The sequence below is a fragment of the Vulpes lagopus genome, chromosome 4 (assembly GCF_018345385.1).
Source record: "Vulpes lagopus strain Blue_001 chromosome 4, ASM1834538v1, whole genome shotgun sequence".
Lineage (NCBI taxonomy): Eukaryota > Metazoa > Chordata > Mammalia > Carnivora > Canidae > Vulpes > Vulpes lagopus.
The window spans coordinates 99,475,050-99,491,574 of record NC_054827.1 but is presented as its reverse complement, the minus strand read 5'-3'; the positions used below and the strand labels follow the sequence as shown (position 1 = coordinate 99,491,574).

Here is a 16,525-nt window from a genome sequence, read left to right as displayed (position 1 = left end):
GTTGAGAGAGCAGGTAGTAATCACACTCAACCCATGAGATTCTAGGTTGAGCAACTGGGCATGTGGTGGAGGTGTACCGTGAGATGGGCAGACAGGGAAGGCGTAAGTTCTGGGGCTGAGATCAAGAGTTCCACCATGGACATACTAAAGATTCCTGAACGTTCTCCAGATGGAGATATCACATGGGCAGTAGCATATAAAAGACTGAGACATATCTCACTACAAAGAGAATTGACAGCAGTTAATAGACACGACAGCTTGGAACGGGAATATACAGAGGGTGCTGTGACTGAGCACAGAATTCCTCACTCTGGAAGCAAAGGCAGAAGAAAAAGCTAGCAAAGAAGTCTTAGAAAGAACCCACGGTGGGGGGCATCTGGGTGGCTCAGTTGGTTGAGCATCTGCCTTTGGCTCAGGTCGTGATCCCAGGGTTCTGAGATCGAGTCCCACATCGATGCAGGGAGCCTGCTTCTCCCTCTGCCTATATCTCTGCCTCTCTCTGCGTGTCTCTCATGAATAAATAAGATTAAAGAAAAAAAAAAAAAAAGAACCCATGGTGGGAATGGAGTGAAGCCAGAAAAGCAGTGGTGCCATAAAAAAAAAAACCTTAAAAGAAGGGTGTGGTTGATTGTCACTTCTGCTGAGCAAATCCAGAGGATGGGGGCAGGGGAAGTGGCCATTGAAATGGGGGGTGAGGCTGGACTCATGCCCTGATGTCCTGCAAGAGACAACGGAGTGTGACTATGGACCATGGAGTGGGACTACAAGCACCGAACTAGCAGCTTTGGTTCTTGCACAAATCTGCTTGTTTGTTCACATTTCTAAGTACCATAATGTGCCCTGGGGGGTTTTCTTGAGCATGAGATCACAGCTGCACAGCACTGGCTTCTCTGGGATTTCCCCCAAAGATTTAAAGTAGAATAATACACACCTATGTATATTCTTTTATTGGACAATATGGTTACAAAAGGAAATACTCTGAGATATGTTTGAAATTTGCAAGCTGTATCATTTTATAAAATGCCTCTTGTTTCTGTTGTATGTATTTATCAGCTTTATGTGAATATGCTTCCTGTCATTTTCTATATGAACCTATTCAGAAAGCAGAGGGATTTATTTCTTCTGTATGTTACATTATGCTCTAAATATTCTTATGAACAGAATCATCTTTTATAATATAAAGGAGTCTTGAATTTTTCTGTGAAGCAAAAACTGCTTTTAAAAAATCATTAATTTATCATTTTTTAGATCTGAGGTTTCTTTTTTTTTTTTTTAAAGATTTTATTTATTTATTCATGAGAGACATACAAAAAGAGAGAGGGGCAGAGACACAGGCAGAGGGAGAAGCAGGCTCCATGCAGGGAGCCTGATGTGGGACTTGATCCCAGGTCTCCAGGATCAGGCCCTGGAATGAAGGCGGCGCTAAACTGCTGAGCCACCTGGGGCTGCCCAGATCTGAGTTTTCAAGATTTGTTTCTCTACAGGGTTTCTTTTTCTTTTTCTTTTTCTTTTTTAGATTTATTTATTTATGATAGAGGGAGAGAGAGAGAGAGAGAAAGACAGAGAGACAGGAGGAGGAAGAAGCAGGCTCCATGCTGGGAGCCCGACGCGGGACGGGTCCCGGGACTCCAGGATCGCGCCCTGGGCCAAAGGCAGGCACCAAACCACTGAGCCACCCAGGGATCCCCTACACGGTTTCTTTTTCATGGATGTGTGTGCTATATATTCATAAATTGGTTTATGTTCTTCAGTATCTTAATGAATTCAAAATAACAGGAAAATAAATTCCAAGAACAGAAAAGAGAAATCTTTGTTACTAAGTTACATTAAAAGAAGCATCGAGATTCTGGAGAAGTTACTTAACCATTCTGAGCTCTGGTTGCTTCATCTGTAAAATGGGGATTAAAACAGTACCTGTATCACTCAGCCATCAGAAATGACAAATATCCACCATTTGCTTTGACGTGGATCGAACTGCCTTTGGCTCAGGTATTATGATGTCCTGAGTGAAGTAAGCCAATCAGAGAAGGACAATCATCATATGTTTTCACTCATATGGGGAGTATAAGAAATAGTGAAAGGGATTATAAGGGAAATTAGGGAAAATGAGTGGGAAAAATGAGAGAGGGAGACAAACCATGAGAGACTCCTAACTCTGGGAAATAAACAAAGGGTTACAGAAGGGGAGGTGAATGGGGGAATAGGGTGACTGGGTGACAGGCTCTAAGGAAGGTACTTGGGAAGAGCACTGGGTGTTATAGTACATGTTGGCAAATTGAATTTAATTTTTTTAAAAATTAAATAAATAAACAAATAAATAAATAAATAAATAAATATCAAAGATTGCCAAAATAAAAAAAACAAAACAAAACAAAACAAAAAACAAAAAACAGAAAACAGTACCTGCGTGCTAGGGTACCTGGGGACTCAAGGAGATAATGCACATAAAGGGTCAGGGCCATTTGGTAAGTGGTAAATAAACATTTCGTAATTGTTTTTTTCACCATTATCTTTTTCACTCACAACCACACATATTTATGGAAGCCCTATAATTAACCCGATCTTAGGATCATGGCAAGCAGAAGGGCATGCTGGTTCTTCACTCTAGAAAGATTTCCCATGATAAAGAATTTTTTTTTCCCCCGAAATCACTGAAGGGAAGGAGGGAAGAATTCCAAAGACCTCACATCTCCATGGAACATTAAATTTGATCATTCCTCCATCCCCTACCGCCCCAATACCTGGCACAATAAAAAAAGTTCAACAGCCAAATATTTTAAAAGAGCTGTAGCAGCGACACCTGCACAATAAGCCAACAGCTAGCCAGCATAGGAAAGTGCAAGGCTTTCAGGCAGGATCTGGCCCTTAGTTGAGGATCAAAACTAACTGCCCCACCAGCTGTCATGGCTGCCCTTGGTTCCAGACCATATTTGACTTTCTACAGAAATTAACACTATCTGAAACCTCTAGTTGTTTGTTTTCTCATTTACTACCTTCTCCCACTAGATATAAACTCTTGGAAGCGAGAGTCTACATGCCTTGTTCACTGTGGCCCTACAGGGTCCAGCACATACCTCCAGGGCCTTGGACACTCATCACCTGATTGAGGGAATTTACAAAATTTTAATGTCTAGGGATGACACTGGAGATGAAGTTAAGTGACAGCTGTGAACAACTCATGAGAACAACTCAATAATACATATACACTATGTGTTTCTTCTAAAGATTGCTCTTTCTGAATCACTTTTAAGTGTGATTTTATTGATATTGCATTATTTAGCTCTTGAATTGTTATACCTCACATACTTTAAATATGATTCTTATAGGTTTGGATTAATAAATCACAAATTTAGCATAAATTTCAAGATTAAGGTTAGGTTTTTAGGTGGACAATAGATTGCATGAAGGGAAACTGCAAAGTTAAGGTAATACTGTGTATCAGAGACCTGCATGAAAATCTGGTATCTAGTTTACAGAATTAATAACTATTGAACAGATATCTGAGTTTTGATAGTCTTCCAATTCTCCTATACCTATTATGTTATAAAGTAGACCCACTTTTAAGAATCTATTAAAAACTCATTTGGACTATACATTGATTTTATAATAAAGTATTATAGCTTAAGGAAACAACTATTTTTTAAAAATGGTAAATAGGAGTTTCTTTAGAAGCTGATACACACTTGTACATATTCGTTCCATAGAAACTCATGAAATACTAAACACCAAGAAACAAATGTTAAGTCTTAGGTTATAAAACTCATCATTCTTGACTTCGATATGTGTCTTCGTGCATAATATCATTTACAATATAAATACCTGAGGTTTCATTGATTGATTTTTAAATACTTACAGCTTGAGCTTCCTCATTATCAAACGTAAGCAGCTCTAGAGTGGAATCCCCTTCAAATGGACGGTCCAAGTCCCACAATTCACCATTTACTTTGGCTACAACTGTGCTTTCAGCCAGTTCTGGACTAATAAGAGAAAAGTCACTTGGGAGTTATCCTTATCACATGCTACAATGATTCATTAAAACAATAGATTAGAATAATTTCCAGGGTTGGGCAGCCCAGATGGCTCAGCGGTTTAGTGCTGCCTTCAGCCCAGGGCATGATCCTGGAGACCCCGGGATCGAGTCCCACATCAGGCATCCTACATGGAGCCTGCTTCTCCCTTTGCCTGTGTCTCTGCCTCTCTCTCTCTCTCTCTCTCATGAATAAAGAAAAAAATCTTAAAAAAAAAAAGAGAATAATTTCCAGGGTTGCTTGTTTTTCAAGTGAATAGAAAGTACAAAAGTAAATTAATAGCGCATATTTTTAAAAATTTTGTAACAGTTATTTTAAATACAAAAGTAGTATACACCCACTGTAAAAACAAAACAAAATAAAATAAACTAACAATTGGAAAACAGAGAAAGCATAAAAAATAAAATAAAAATACCATGTAAATCTTACTGCCCTGAAATAACTATGCCTAACATTTTGATGCATGTCTTTCTAGGCTTTTTCTACATCCACCCCTCCTCTTCTTTTTCTTTCTCTCTCTCTCTCTCTCTCTCACATACATTTATTGTTGTTTGAAAACTACTGACAAAAATAATATATTAAAACCCTGAAAAGCACAGAAAAGCAAAAGAAAAAAAAAAACCCACCCTCAATCCCACCACTCAGAAATTACTGTTAGCATTTTGTTGTCTGTCCTTCCACATTTTTTGATAAATATATACACCAATATGAAAATCTAATAATAGTACCATTCTGTTTATGTTATTTGGTAATGTAGTTTTTAAACTTAGTAAGTTACATATTTTCCCTGACCATAGACAGACTTGAAAAACACATTAGTTACCAGCCACGGCAGAACCAAGACTTGTTAACTGAACCCTCTATAGCTGGGCATTTTGGTTATTTCTTTGTGGAGTTTTTTTGCTTTGTTTTGTTTATCCAATGACAAATAATACTGCAGTGAACATTCTTGAACACGTATCTTAGTTCCAAATCATTTTCTCAGGAAAAAAATTCATGAAGTAAAACTGCTGAGTCAAGGAAAATGAGCTCTAATGATCTCTGTTGGAGGATACTGCCCAATTTTCCAACCAGGAAAGGAGCAAGAATACTTTTTTCTCTGTCCCCTTGTAATGCCAGGTACTATGAGACCATGTCCTCTTTACCAGATAATGTGTTAACTTGCGTTTCTATAACTTGAATGGCAGTACAGTGCTGCAGTTAAGAGTACCTGCTCTGGTGTCAGGCCAACCTGGGTTTCAACACTGAACAATTAACTCTAAGCCTCAGCTTTTTCATCTGTAAAGTAGGGATTTATAGGACCTTCCTCATCCATTTATTCTAAAGATGAAACAAGACATACTCATAATAAAAACTTCTTATTAAATGTTAGCTACTGTTACTAATGAAGTAGAAATTTATTTTCATTTTTACTGGCTGTGTAGACTGCTAGGGGTTCTCCACACCCATTCTCTCCTTCTGGTACAATAGTTTTCAGCCTTCCCTGCAGCCAGATGTGGCCATGTGACTAAGTCTAGAAGCAATGGATTCAAGCAGCAGTGGTCTGTAGCATTTCTGCATCTCAGCCTCAAGACAACAGAGAGCCCTTCTCCATCCCCTCCCTACCTTCCGCAGACCACAGTGTACATGCACTGTTCCCCTGGACCACACAGACAACTGCAGTGCTGTACATGCCTACAGATGGTCCCCCGACCAAATGACCAAACGGAAGGAATTCAAATCTTCAGTTTACTTATGGAGAAGTGCTGCCCTGCCACGCCAGCTCCCACTCCCCCAGACTGTTACAGGAGAGAAACTTTGGTCATATTTCAAGTCACTGAATTTTTGTTGGTCTCTCTGTTGCAGCATCTTAGCCTGTATCTTAACTAATCCAAAAAAGTAAGGACCTGGAGGTGAGTAACAAAAACAAAACATGTGGCACTGGCTTAGCAAATGGGCAGCAAGATATGGGAAGCCAATATCCCCTTGTGGTGTCATATATCTGATAAATATCAAATACTGACAGATATTTGATTTAAATAGTTGATAAAATATTTGGTAAAGTTCTGAAGGGAAATTAATGTGCTTACAATGCCTATAGCACATAAGGAAGCCGTCATAAGAAGGGAGAATGTTGGCAAATGCTGAACAGCTACTGCAGCTTTTTCAAAATACCAGACCAAGCTGGGCCTGGGTGAGAACTACTGGGTTTGTAGGCAGAGATGGAAGGGAAAGGGCTTTGCCAAGAGAGGCTCTGCCTGCGGCCTGTAATCCAAACTGACAAAGAGTCCAGAAATGTAAGGCTGTGTAAGACTGGAGAAACGGTCCTTTGTCCCAAACAGCAGGAGGGACAGCTCTTCTCAAAGGCCACATGTCAAGACTGACAGTAGGGGCCAGGCCGAGGGCAGGAATTGGAGAAAGGGTGCTGCCCTCTGACATCCTATTGTTTCATACGACCTCAGGTCATTAAAGTGAGGGACAGAGGAATGGACCAAGCACAAAAGCCAGGGAAGAAAGGGGGTGAGAAGTCTTTGTCTAGAATTCCCTAAGCAAGATTACTTCACGTGGAACTGATTAGAAGCAAAGAGACTGGAAGCCTACTATGCTGGAGAGAAGGGTACTTGCCAAAGGACAAACCCAGCTTACAAACACCTATGACTGTTTGATCTTTTTTAAAGAAGCTCTGAGCCACCAAGTGTGCACCAGGAGGAATTGCCTGGTACCAACTGTACAGCCCCCAGGACAAACTGCCCCACACTCCAGATGTGGCTAATGAGGATAGACAACTACGAAGCTCCCAAAGAGCAAAATCAGAGTCTTTACAGGACAGTGGACAAGAGGACTGCTCCCAGAAAAACAAAGGGTGGCCAGATGGGCTGACCCAACCACTACCTGCTGCCAGTCTGGCCTCACAATCACTGCCAGCAAGATCTGATGGCTTCTTCTACACTACCGTATGCCCTATCACTCTTTCCTCTTTTTCCCAAATACACTTCAGTTGTAACGGTCTTTTGTGTATTCCACCACTGAATATAAACATGGGGTGGGCAGCCTTGTCTATTAGCTTATTTATTGCCAAAGCATAAGGGGCCAGCCTAATGAAGTATTTTGCACATCCCTTGAAAATCCTACACTGTCAGCTTGTTGGGACCTAGAGTTGTCCTACCTGGGGAGGGACTGAGTGTGGGGGACAATGGAAAAGGGTCTCAGATTTCTGGATGTCCCAGGGGCACACTGTGGCAGATGCTGTCCCCTAAACCATGCTTCCCCTCTTCCATGGAGAGAATGCGTTAGCTGGATGTGTGGCTGGCCAGCAGGAGTGACATTTCCATTCTCTTACTGCTAGGGGTGGTCAGGTACCTAAATGTGAGCTAATAGGATATTAGAGGAAATTAAAATGTGCCACGGTTGGGGTCTGGGCCTTAAAGCATCACTGTTCTTCAGCTGTTCTTCCCCATGCCTATAGGCAAGTCCATAGGTGCATGGACTCAACTTCCACCCCCAAACATGGACAAACTGTACCTAGTGCAGAGCACTAAGAGCAAACAGACAGAAGGAACCTAGGTCTACAAATGACTGCAAGGACCAGAGACAGCCACCAGTCCAGGCTGATGTCATCTGTCAGGTGAGAAAATGTGATGTCTTCCTTATTCATGCCATGGTCTTCAGGGGTCTCTTGTTACAGCAATGTGGCCTAACTCAGAGGTTCTCAAACTTGGACTTGCATCAGAAACTCCTTTAGGAGCTCAATAGATTGCTTATGAATTCAAGACGCATGGAGCAGGGCCCATGAATTTGATCTTCTAAGATCCCAGGTAATGCTCATGCTGTTGGTCTGGGGACCACACTCTCCAAACAATTCTTTCATGAACTACTATGAACTGTCCTTTGCCCCTTTTTTCTACACGATATTTTCTTTTCCTTTTTAAGATTTTATTTACTTGATGGAGAGAGAGAAAGCACAGCAGGGGGCAGTGGCAGAAGGAGAGAAGCAGGCTCTCCACTGAACAGGGAGCCGGACCCAGGGCTTGATCTTAGGACCCCAGGATCATGAGTTGAGCTGAAGGCAGATGCTTAGCCAACTGAGCCACACACGCATCCCTCTACAAGGGTGCTTTCTTAGGATATATGGGCATGTATAGAATTACTGGGTCCAAGGTTAGCACGTTTTTAAGGCTTTAAAAGTCAGAAAGAGACTGGACCTATTTATCTGCCCTCCAGCAGTGCCACTTTCCCGAGACTATCAATATTAACTGCTATTCATAAACCTCAGACAAATCGAGAACACATAATTTTCGTTTACACTTCTAAGACAATCTGTTCTTCTGTTGAAGTTTTCATCTTTTTCCTATTAATTTGAAAAACACTTAGGGAGCAATCATTTGTTTTATATGGTACATTTTTACCACATTTGTCATTTCCTATTTTATGTGTCATTTTTACACATAGCCATTTTTCTTAAGTGTTTTATTTCGTGCACTGTTTGAATTTGTCCATTCTTTCTCTAATGATTTCCACTTTTCATGTTATGCTTAGACTCCCCCAGAGCAGGAATAATCATCTATTGCAATAAACTCTCAGTTACCCAGGAGAACAGGCAGTATAATTTAATAAAGCTATTAATTTCTCATTTATTTTATATCCAGCCACCTCACTGAACCCATACTCACTCAGATAGTTTTTCAGTTAATACTATTCTCTAACTCACTTTTTAAAAAAGAGCCCAACACACAGTCCAACTCACAACCTTGAGATCAAGACCTGGGCTGAGATCAAGAGCCTGACACCCAACCAACTGAGCCACCCAGTTGCCCCCTCTGATTCATTTTAGAGCTCCCTCCTTTTTCTAACCGCCTGAGTTGAATTCTTAGTCTGTTTCTTTTTCTTCTTTCTTATTAGAAATGCCTTCGACACTACAAATCTGTTTCTGATCACTATTTTAACTATATTCCATAGATTTCTGATACATATTCTCCTTTTTAAGTACTTTCTAAAAATTCTGGAGTTTTTATTTCCTTTTACCTGAGTTATTTTGAAGAATTTTCAATTTTCAAGTTTTTTTCTGCTTTTTCTATCATGTAATGTGTATTGAATTCAAAACTGATTTCATTTTATTCATGGAATATATGAACTTTGCATTTCTGCATTTAATTGAGGTTCTGAGAAGCCAAAAACACAACCACAGGTGTTGAGAGACCTCTGTCTGTAGATCACAGGGACTGATGAGCAGCCACTAAGTCCACCTCACAGTGTTATTATTTAGTCACATTTAACCCTAATGTTTACCTATTTGACCTGCCTAAAAACTACCCAAAGGTTAAGATACTCCTTGGTATCTGTAGTTTTGTATTCTGATCTGATGCTACATTATTTAACTCACTTAGTTTTGAGCTATAGCTTGAGCAGTTTTTGAGCTATAGCTTCCACAGAATTATATTTAATGCTAGGAATACACTGTCTATTTTTGATGATTCTGGTGTCCCATAGTAATATTATGATCACTGCTTTCTTCTTACCAGGTTTGCGTGATAAAGCTTTGCTCATCTTTTAGTTCTGGATAACTTCACTTTTTAGACATTCCTACAATCCCTCTATCATGAAATGTGACTGTAGGGTTTGTAAGCTGGTACCCTGTGGAAATGTATATTATTGAGAGTACAGTGAAGAACCTGTTCTATTTTCCCAAGTTTGAACAGGTTTCTTCAGTGTAGGATTCCTCAGGCTCTAATATGCCAACATGCAAACTGACTCTCCATGAAGAAAAACTTATTTTTTGCCTCAAAGCCCGTTTTTCCCAGCACATTTATTCATCTCCCCTGGAAAATGGGGGAACAGGTTAGGAGGGGCCGTTAGAGTGCAAGATATGATAAAAAGGGGAAAACTACAACTTTAACTAGTTTCCAAAGGAAATCTGAAGATTTCAATTGTTAAAAAGGCTTGCTTTTTAAATAGTGAAAGTTTATTTAAGTGGCAATTTTGAGCTATAGCTTCTTTTTATTTTTTTAAGATTTTATTTATTTATTATTCGTGAGAAACACAGAGACACAGGCAGAGGGAGAGGGAAAAGCAGGTTCCATGCAGGGAGCCTGACGTGGGACTCCAGGATCACGCGCTGAGCTGAAGGCAGCGCTAAACCACTGAGCCACCCGGGCTGCCCTGAGCTATAGCTTCTATAGAATCATATTTAATGTTAGGAATTAACATTGGTCAAAATAATATAATTTTACTAATATCTAATTTCTAGGAAAGTCAAAGTACTTATTCCAGAGTTGATAATAGCTCTAACATACCTTCAATCTATAATAAGTTATTTTGTACATTTCTAGAGGCACTTTAATTTTCAGAGTATTTTTTTTTTAAATTTTTTTTTTTTTTTTTTTTTTTTTTTATGATAGTCACACAGAGAGAGAGAGAGAGGCAGAGACACAGGCAGAGGGAGAAGCAGGCTCCATGCACCGGGAGCCCGATGTGGGATTCGATCCCGGGTCTCCAGGATCGCGCCCTGGACCAAAGGCAGGCGCCAAACCGCTGCGCCACCCAGGGATCCCCAGAGTATTTTTTATATGCAGTATTTCACTTAATTTTTACAACCTCATTAATGGGAAAAGCATCATTACTTCCACTGAGATAAAAAGAAACAGGCTTGGAAACCTTCAGGGATTTTTCTAACTTGGTTGGAAGAATCACCCATGGTTATTTACTGATGGGACAATGACCTGACTTGGAGTCAAGTCCAGGAAAAGATCTGTAAAACCTCAGGGCACCTGGGTGGCTCAGTGGTTGAGCATCTGCCTTAGGCTCAGGTCATGTTCCTAGGGTCCTGGGATGAAGTCCCGCATTGGGCTCCTTGCAGGGAGCATGCTTCTCCTTCTGCCTGTGTCTCTGCCTCTCTTTCTGTGTCTCTCATAAATAAATAAAATCTTAAAATAAAAAAAAATCTGTAAAATGTCATGGAGATATCTTGATGACGAACAAAGTCAATGTAACATGACCTGTCAAGTATTAGATGTTTTTCTCTACCATATATTATTATTACTTTAAAATGTGGACATTTTATTTATTTATTTATTTTTAATTTTTATTTATTTATGATAGTCACAGAGAGAGAGAGAGGCAGAGACATAGGCAGAGGGAGAAGCAGGCTCCATGCACCGGGAGCCCGATGTGGGATTCGATCCCGGGTCTCCAGGATCGCGCCCTGGGCCAAAGGCAGGCGCCAAACCGCTGCGCCACCCAGGGATCCCAAAATGTGGACATTTTAAAGAAGAAGAGATTTTACTCTGGTATTCAATTACTTCTTTAAATTCCCTCTTTAGAAGCCAGAGGGAAAAAAATTAATGATATTTAGTTTATTCAACTGAGTTAGAAAAAAATATTTTTGCAGTCCCTAGGGAACACCCTGCCACCAAGTTCTGGCATAATACTGAATAACAAGTATCTTCTCCAAACTATGGTTTACCTAATTTCAGTGGCCACTTGATAAGGTGTTGTTGTCCAGACTTCGCCTTCCACTGTTTTTCCACCAGCCACTCTTACTGTGATCACATTGCTTGTATTCCCCTTTTTGTCATTAAGGGCAAATAAGAGCTGATAGTCTTTCTTCAATATTTCATATAGCTTCAATCTTTCCTTTACAAAATCTGGTTGACTATTTCCCTGAAAGTCATCAGAATACAAAGAGGTTAACATACACAGCCTACTTTTTTTATACCTGTTCTACACGCTCTCTGCACACCCGAGGTCATTTCCAACTCTCCTTCTGGTCACTTCCCACCTCCTCCTTGGGTCTCAGGGTCCAGCTCAAAGCCTACTTCTTCTAACTGCATCTCCCCCTGACACATGTTTAATGCATGGGTGCACACAGTCCCACAACTCAGCACCTACCCATATACCCCCCTACTTTCTCTGGTTGTCTTTCCTATTTATCTGATCTCAACCAGACTGATCCCTCTGAGGCCAGGTTTTCCTCCTTGGCTCCTGCCAAGTGTTTATGCTCAAAACATATTCTGGTGGTTTTAATGAGGTAGATGGTAGCTAATTTCCTTAACAGAAAAGAAAAGCTATGCTATCTCAACTTAAATTGACAAGGGGCACTTAACTCTAGCTGTGTGGCCAGCTCATCTTGAAGTTAAGACACACTGTAGCTAAGGCTTGCAAGGTTTTAAATATACTACAAATGTCATAATTGAGTTAGGAATTATGCTTTAATTAAAAATCCAGGCAATTAACTGTATAAGCATATTTAAATTACAGGTAGTATTTTACATTATTTAGACAGCAACAACTTACCTCACTCTCAGGCCCGCTTTCCTCCTCCTCCGTTTTAGTGTTCTTTTCTTGGCTTTGACTCGAAGGAGGCTGAGAAATAAAGGTAAATTATAAATAACTCATCCCAATGACAAGAAAGAGGAACACATCAGAAACGTGCAGAGCAGAGGGATATGCTAGCAGTCAGCAAGCCTCCCACACTGCAGTTCTGGCTTCCCTGACCACCACCACAGCTCTCCATGGGCAAGTCATTTTCTTCTTGTCTGTGCATTTTCACACACTCTGGCTAGGTACATTTAACACATTTTGCTCTCTAAAGTTCTTTCCCCTAAACCTTAAACAGATAATATCGCTGGGAAATGGTTGTGTAGCTGTCCACGGACTTTAAATGCACTGTTTCAGGAAGATGCTGCCAGTGCACCACAGTTACCGTTGGTAAAGAACTCAAGAACATCCCACAGTCTGAGAAAGCCTTTAGAACTTCAGAAAATGTATTATTTTACACGAAGATGATCTGTCCTTCAATGGACCAAAATATTAAATCACTAGATTAAAGAATAACGCTAAATGTACAGATCTCAAGAAGTGAATAACACCAAAAAAACCCAAAACCACCTGTCATAAACGAACCAGCCATTCATTAGACAGGATGGAAGACTTTGTTTATGTAGCTGTTGGTCTTCCTGCTAAGGAAAGAATAGTGAGTTTTACACACTCCAGCATTTTTTTTCAAACGAAGGAAAACGCTATTTTTGCTACTGAAGAAAATACGCGGCAGGCAATTTCCTGGAAGAGCTGAGAAACACCGTCCAGCCTGGCGACGCCGGGAACACCGGGCTCCGCAGGGTGTCCAGGCGCCTCGGCGGTTCCCAGGCCTCGGCAGGTGCACAGCGCTGGCTCCCGTCGTCGCCGCCCGCCCGGGCCTCTGGGCCGCGCCCGCCCCGCTTCCCCGCAGCGAGGTCCCCGCAGCGACCCCGCGCCCGGTCACCTGCGCGCCGGCAGCCGCGCGCCCGGCCTCGGTCCTCCCCGCCGCCCGCGCCGCGCTCCCCAGCGGCGCCCGCTGGCTCAGCTCCTCGGCGAGGCACAGCCGCAGGCGGCACAGGCGCTGGCGCAGGTCGCGGTTCTCCGCCCGGAGCTGCGCCACCTCCCGCGTCAGGCACGGCCCCTCGGCCTGGCCCCGGTCGGGCGCGTTCAGCTGCTCGTCCCTCAGGCGCTGCACCTCCGCCCACAGCCAGCGGATGTCCTCCTCCTGCCGCTCCAGGCGCGAAGCCACCGCCTCGGCCGCCATGGGGGCCGGCTCCCGGGGCCACCGACGCCGCCCAGGTGGAGCAGCTGCGGCGGGGGCGGGGCGGGGCGGGGCGGCGGGTCAGCCGGACCTCGGCGGTCTACGGTAACCTCTGGGAGGCGGGGCGGCGGGGGGAGGCGGGGCGACCGGGAGCGGCGGGGGGCGGGGAGGGGCGGGGCGACCGGGAGAGGCGGGGGGCGGGGAGGGGCGGGGCGGGGAGGGGCGGGGCGGGGAGGGGCGGGGCGACCGGGAGAGGCGGGGGGCGGGGAGGGGCGGGGCGGGGAGGGGCGGGGCGACCGGGAGAGGCGGGGGGCGGAGAGACCGGGAGAGGCGGGGGGCGGGGGGAGGCGGGGCGACCGGGAGAGGCGGGGGGCGGGGAGACCGGGAGAGGCGGGGGGCGGGGAGGGGCGGGGGGCGACCGGGAGAGGCGGGGGGCGGAGAGACCGGGAGAGGCGGGGGGCGGGGAGGGGCGGGGCGGGAGACCGGGAGAGGCGGGGGCGGGGGGGCGGGGCGGGAGACCGGGAGAGGCGGGGGGCGGGGAGGGGCGGGGCGGGGAGACCGGGAGAGGCGGGGGGCGGGAGGGGCGGGCGGGGCGACCGGGAGAGGCGGGGGGCGGGGAGGGCGGGCGGGGAGACCGGGAGAGGCGGGGGGCGGGGCGACCGGGAGAGGCGGGGGGCGGGGAGGGGCGGGGCGGGGCGACCGGGAGAGGCGGGGGGCGGGGAGGGGCGGGGCGGGGCGACCGGGAGAGGCGGGGGGCGGGGCTCACTGCGGGGCTGGGCCGACAGGAGCCGCGGGGAGGCGGGGCCACGGCGAGAGGCGGACGACAGGGAAGGGCGGGGCGATTGCAGGGCTGCGGTACTGTGGTTGGGTACCCACGCCCGCGGGGGTCAGGTTGCAGACTGCTGTGGGGCCTGAGTAGGCTGACCATGCTTTCAGGGGTGGCCATGAATATCACCATGCGTTGGCTGAAACGCAAATTGTCCAAAGTCTTGGGACGGCTAACATCTCCCTTTCCAGCGTGGCTCTTTCCTCTTGGGAAATCTAGCAGTCACCATTCCTCCAACTTGCAGATACATTCCGAAAAGTGACTATTGAGAGTCCATCTTCTTTGGCTTTCATGCCAAGGGTGACCAAGTGCAGAGGCCGCTGGGCCCCGGGCGCACAGAAGATCTGTAAGAAAAGTTAAAGCTGATGGGCAATTTCTAGCTCCTAGCTCCCGGCTAGCTAGAGCAAATGCCACAGACATCTCTGTATAACACATAACTGTGAGCATGAACCTTCTTCCTGTAATAGGAACACAAATTAATTTTTACTAACATTCTTAGGACTTAGAATGTGGCAAATCCTGCTTTAAGGTCTTTATAAATATTAACTCCGTAGAACAAAAGTAACAATTGTCCAGTAAGTTGATGGATAAGCTGAAGCACGGAGAGGCTGAGTGGCTTGACCAAGGTCACACAGCCACTGGAATGACAGAGCTGAGGTTCAAACTCTGACAATCTGATGCCAGTGTCTTTTTTTTTTTTTTTAAGATTTTATTTATTTATTTGAGAGAGAGAGAGAGAGAATGAGCTGGGAAGAGGAGTAGAGGGAGGGTGAGAAGCATCCTCCAAGCTGAGCAGGGAGCCCAATGTGGAGCTCCATCGCAGGACCCTGAGATCATGACTTGAGTCCTAGGCAGACATTTAACCAACTGATCCACCCAGGTGCCCCTGATGCCAGTGTCTACCTGCTGAACACTGTGGTGCCTTTTGACACTGGTAAAATTTAGTTGAACATGTCATATGATGAGAAAGAGGCAACAAATGCCATCAGAATTCCAAGATGGGAGAGCTTACTTAGTTGGACTGATGATGTTAATACAGAGAACAATTGCTGTGGAAAATAAAGGTTGGCAGTTATTAGAAAGGTGGAGAAGTGAATGAAGGCCACTCTGGGAGCAGAACTAGCATTCCAGGGGATGAGGAGGCAGCTAACTGGAATAAGCTAACTGGAATCATAAACAGCTGCCAGGAGGAAATTCCATAAAATCTGGCACTGAAACCACTATATCCTTCTATTCCCTTTCCCGCTAAGCTTCTGGACAGAGTTACACAGGTTCACTGTCTACACACTCTTCCCATTCACTTCTCAACCTGCTGCCAACTGCTTCCTGCTCCTCCCATTCTGCCATGATTTACATGTTGTCAAATGCTCCAGCCTGGCTTAGGGTCCCCCCAGATTTTCTCCAGCTCCTTCATAATTTGTCTCTCCTGGACCTCCACCCTCAATCCCTAGGCAACTAGTGATCTGCTGCTGTCACTGTAGATTAATTTGCATTTTCTAGAGTTTTCTATAAATGGAATCATACACTATGTACTCTTTTTTTGGCTCCTTTCATTCAGCGTAATTTTGAGCTTTACCCATGTTTTTGTGTGTATCTATTGTTCATTTCCCCACCCACCCATGGTAGTATTCCATTGTATGACTATACCATGATTTGTTTATCCATGTACCTGTTGTTGGACTTTTGGGTGGTTTCCAAGTTTGGGCTATGATCTACCTGAACTCAGATGAGTTCACTAGGTTACTGTGGTTATTTCTTCAGTTTCAGAAAGCAGGGTTTGAACAGATACACTCAGCAAACTGCAGAATGTCCACAGTGGTTCCCTGACCCACGGACTTAAAATTCATGCTCTTGCTCTCTGTCATTATCTCTCTCTTTCTCAAATAAATAAAAATAAAATCTTTAAAAATAATTAATTAATTTTTAATTTTTTAAATAAAAAATGAAAAGAAATAAACTAAATTCTCAATTCAAAACCTCAAAAAATAAAGGAAAGCAGGAAGCACATGAAATAATAAAGAAAGAAGAAAAAAATTAATGAGCTAGAGAACAGAAAACCTTTCATTCAGATTAGTAAATCAAAATCCCGACTCTTTGAAAATTAATAAAATGGACAAGCCACCAACTTCCACAACCAAA

General features: G+C 44.1%; 1 protein-coding gene across 1 annotated transcript in view; it reads right to left on the bottom strand.

Moving 5' to 3' along the window:
- TARS3 (threonyl-tRNA synthetase 3) overlaps window positions 1-13,666 on the bottom strand; it is a 71,030-nt gene extending 57,364 nt beyond the window's left edge. The window contains exons 1-4 of the mRNA XM_041753628.1: window positions 13,264-13,666; window positions 12,297-12,365; window positions 11,467-11,663; window positions 3,854-3,977 (exon numbers count right to left, since the gene is read on the bottom strand). Of these exons, the coding sequence (XP_041609562.1) occupies window positions 3,854-3,977; window positions 11,467-11,663; window positions 12,297-12,365; window positions 13,264-13,563 (690 nt within the window). The 5' untranslated portion in view covers window positions 13,564-13,666. The remainder of the gene's footprint in view (window positions 1-3,853; window positions 3,978-11,466; window positions 11,664-12,296; window positions 12,366-13,263) is intronic.
- Between the last annotated feature and the right edge of the window lie 2,859 nt (window positions 13,667-16,525).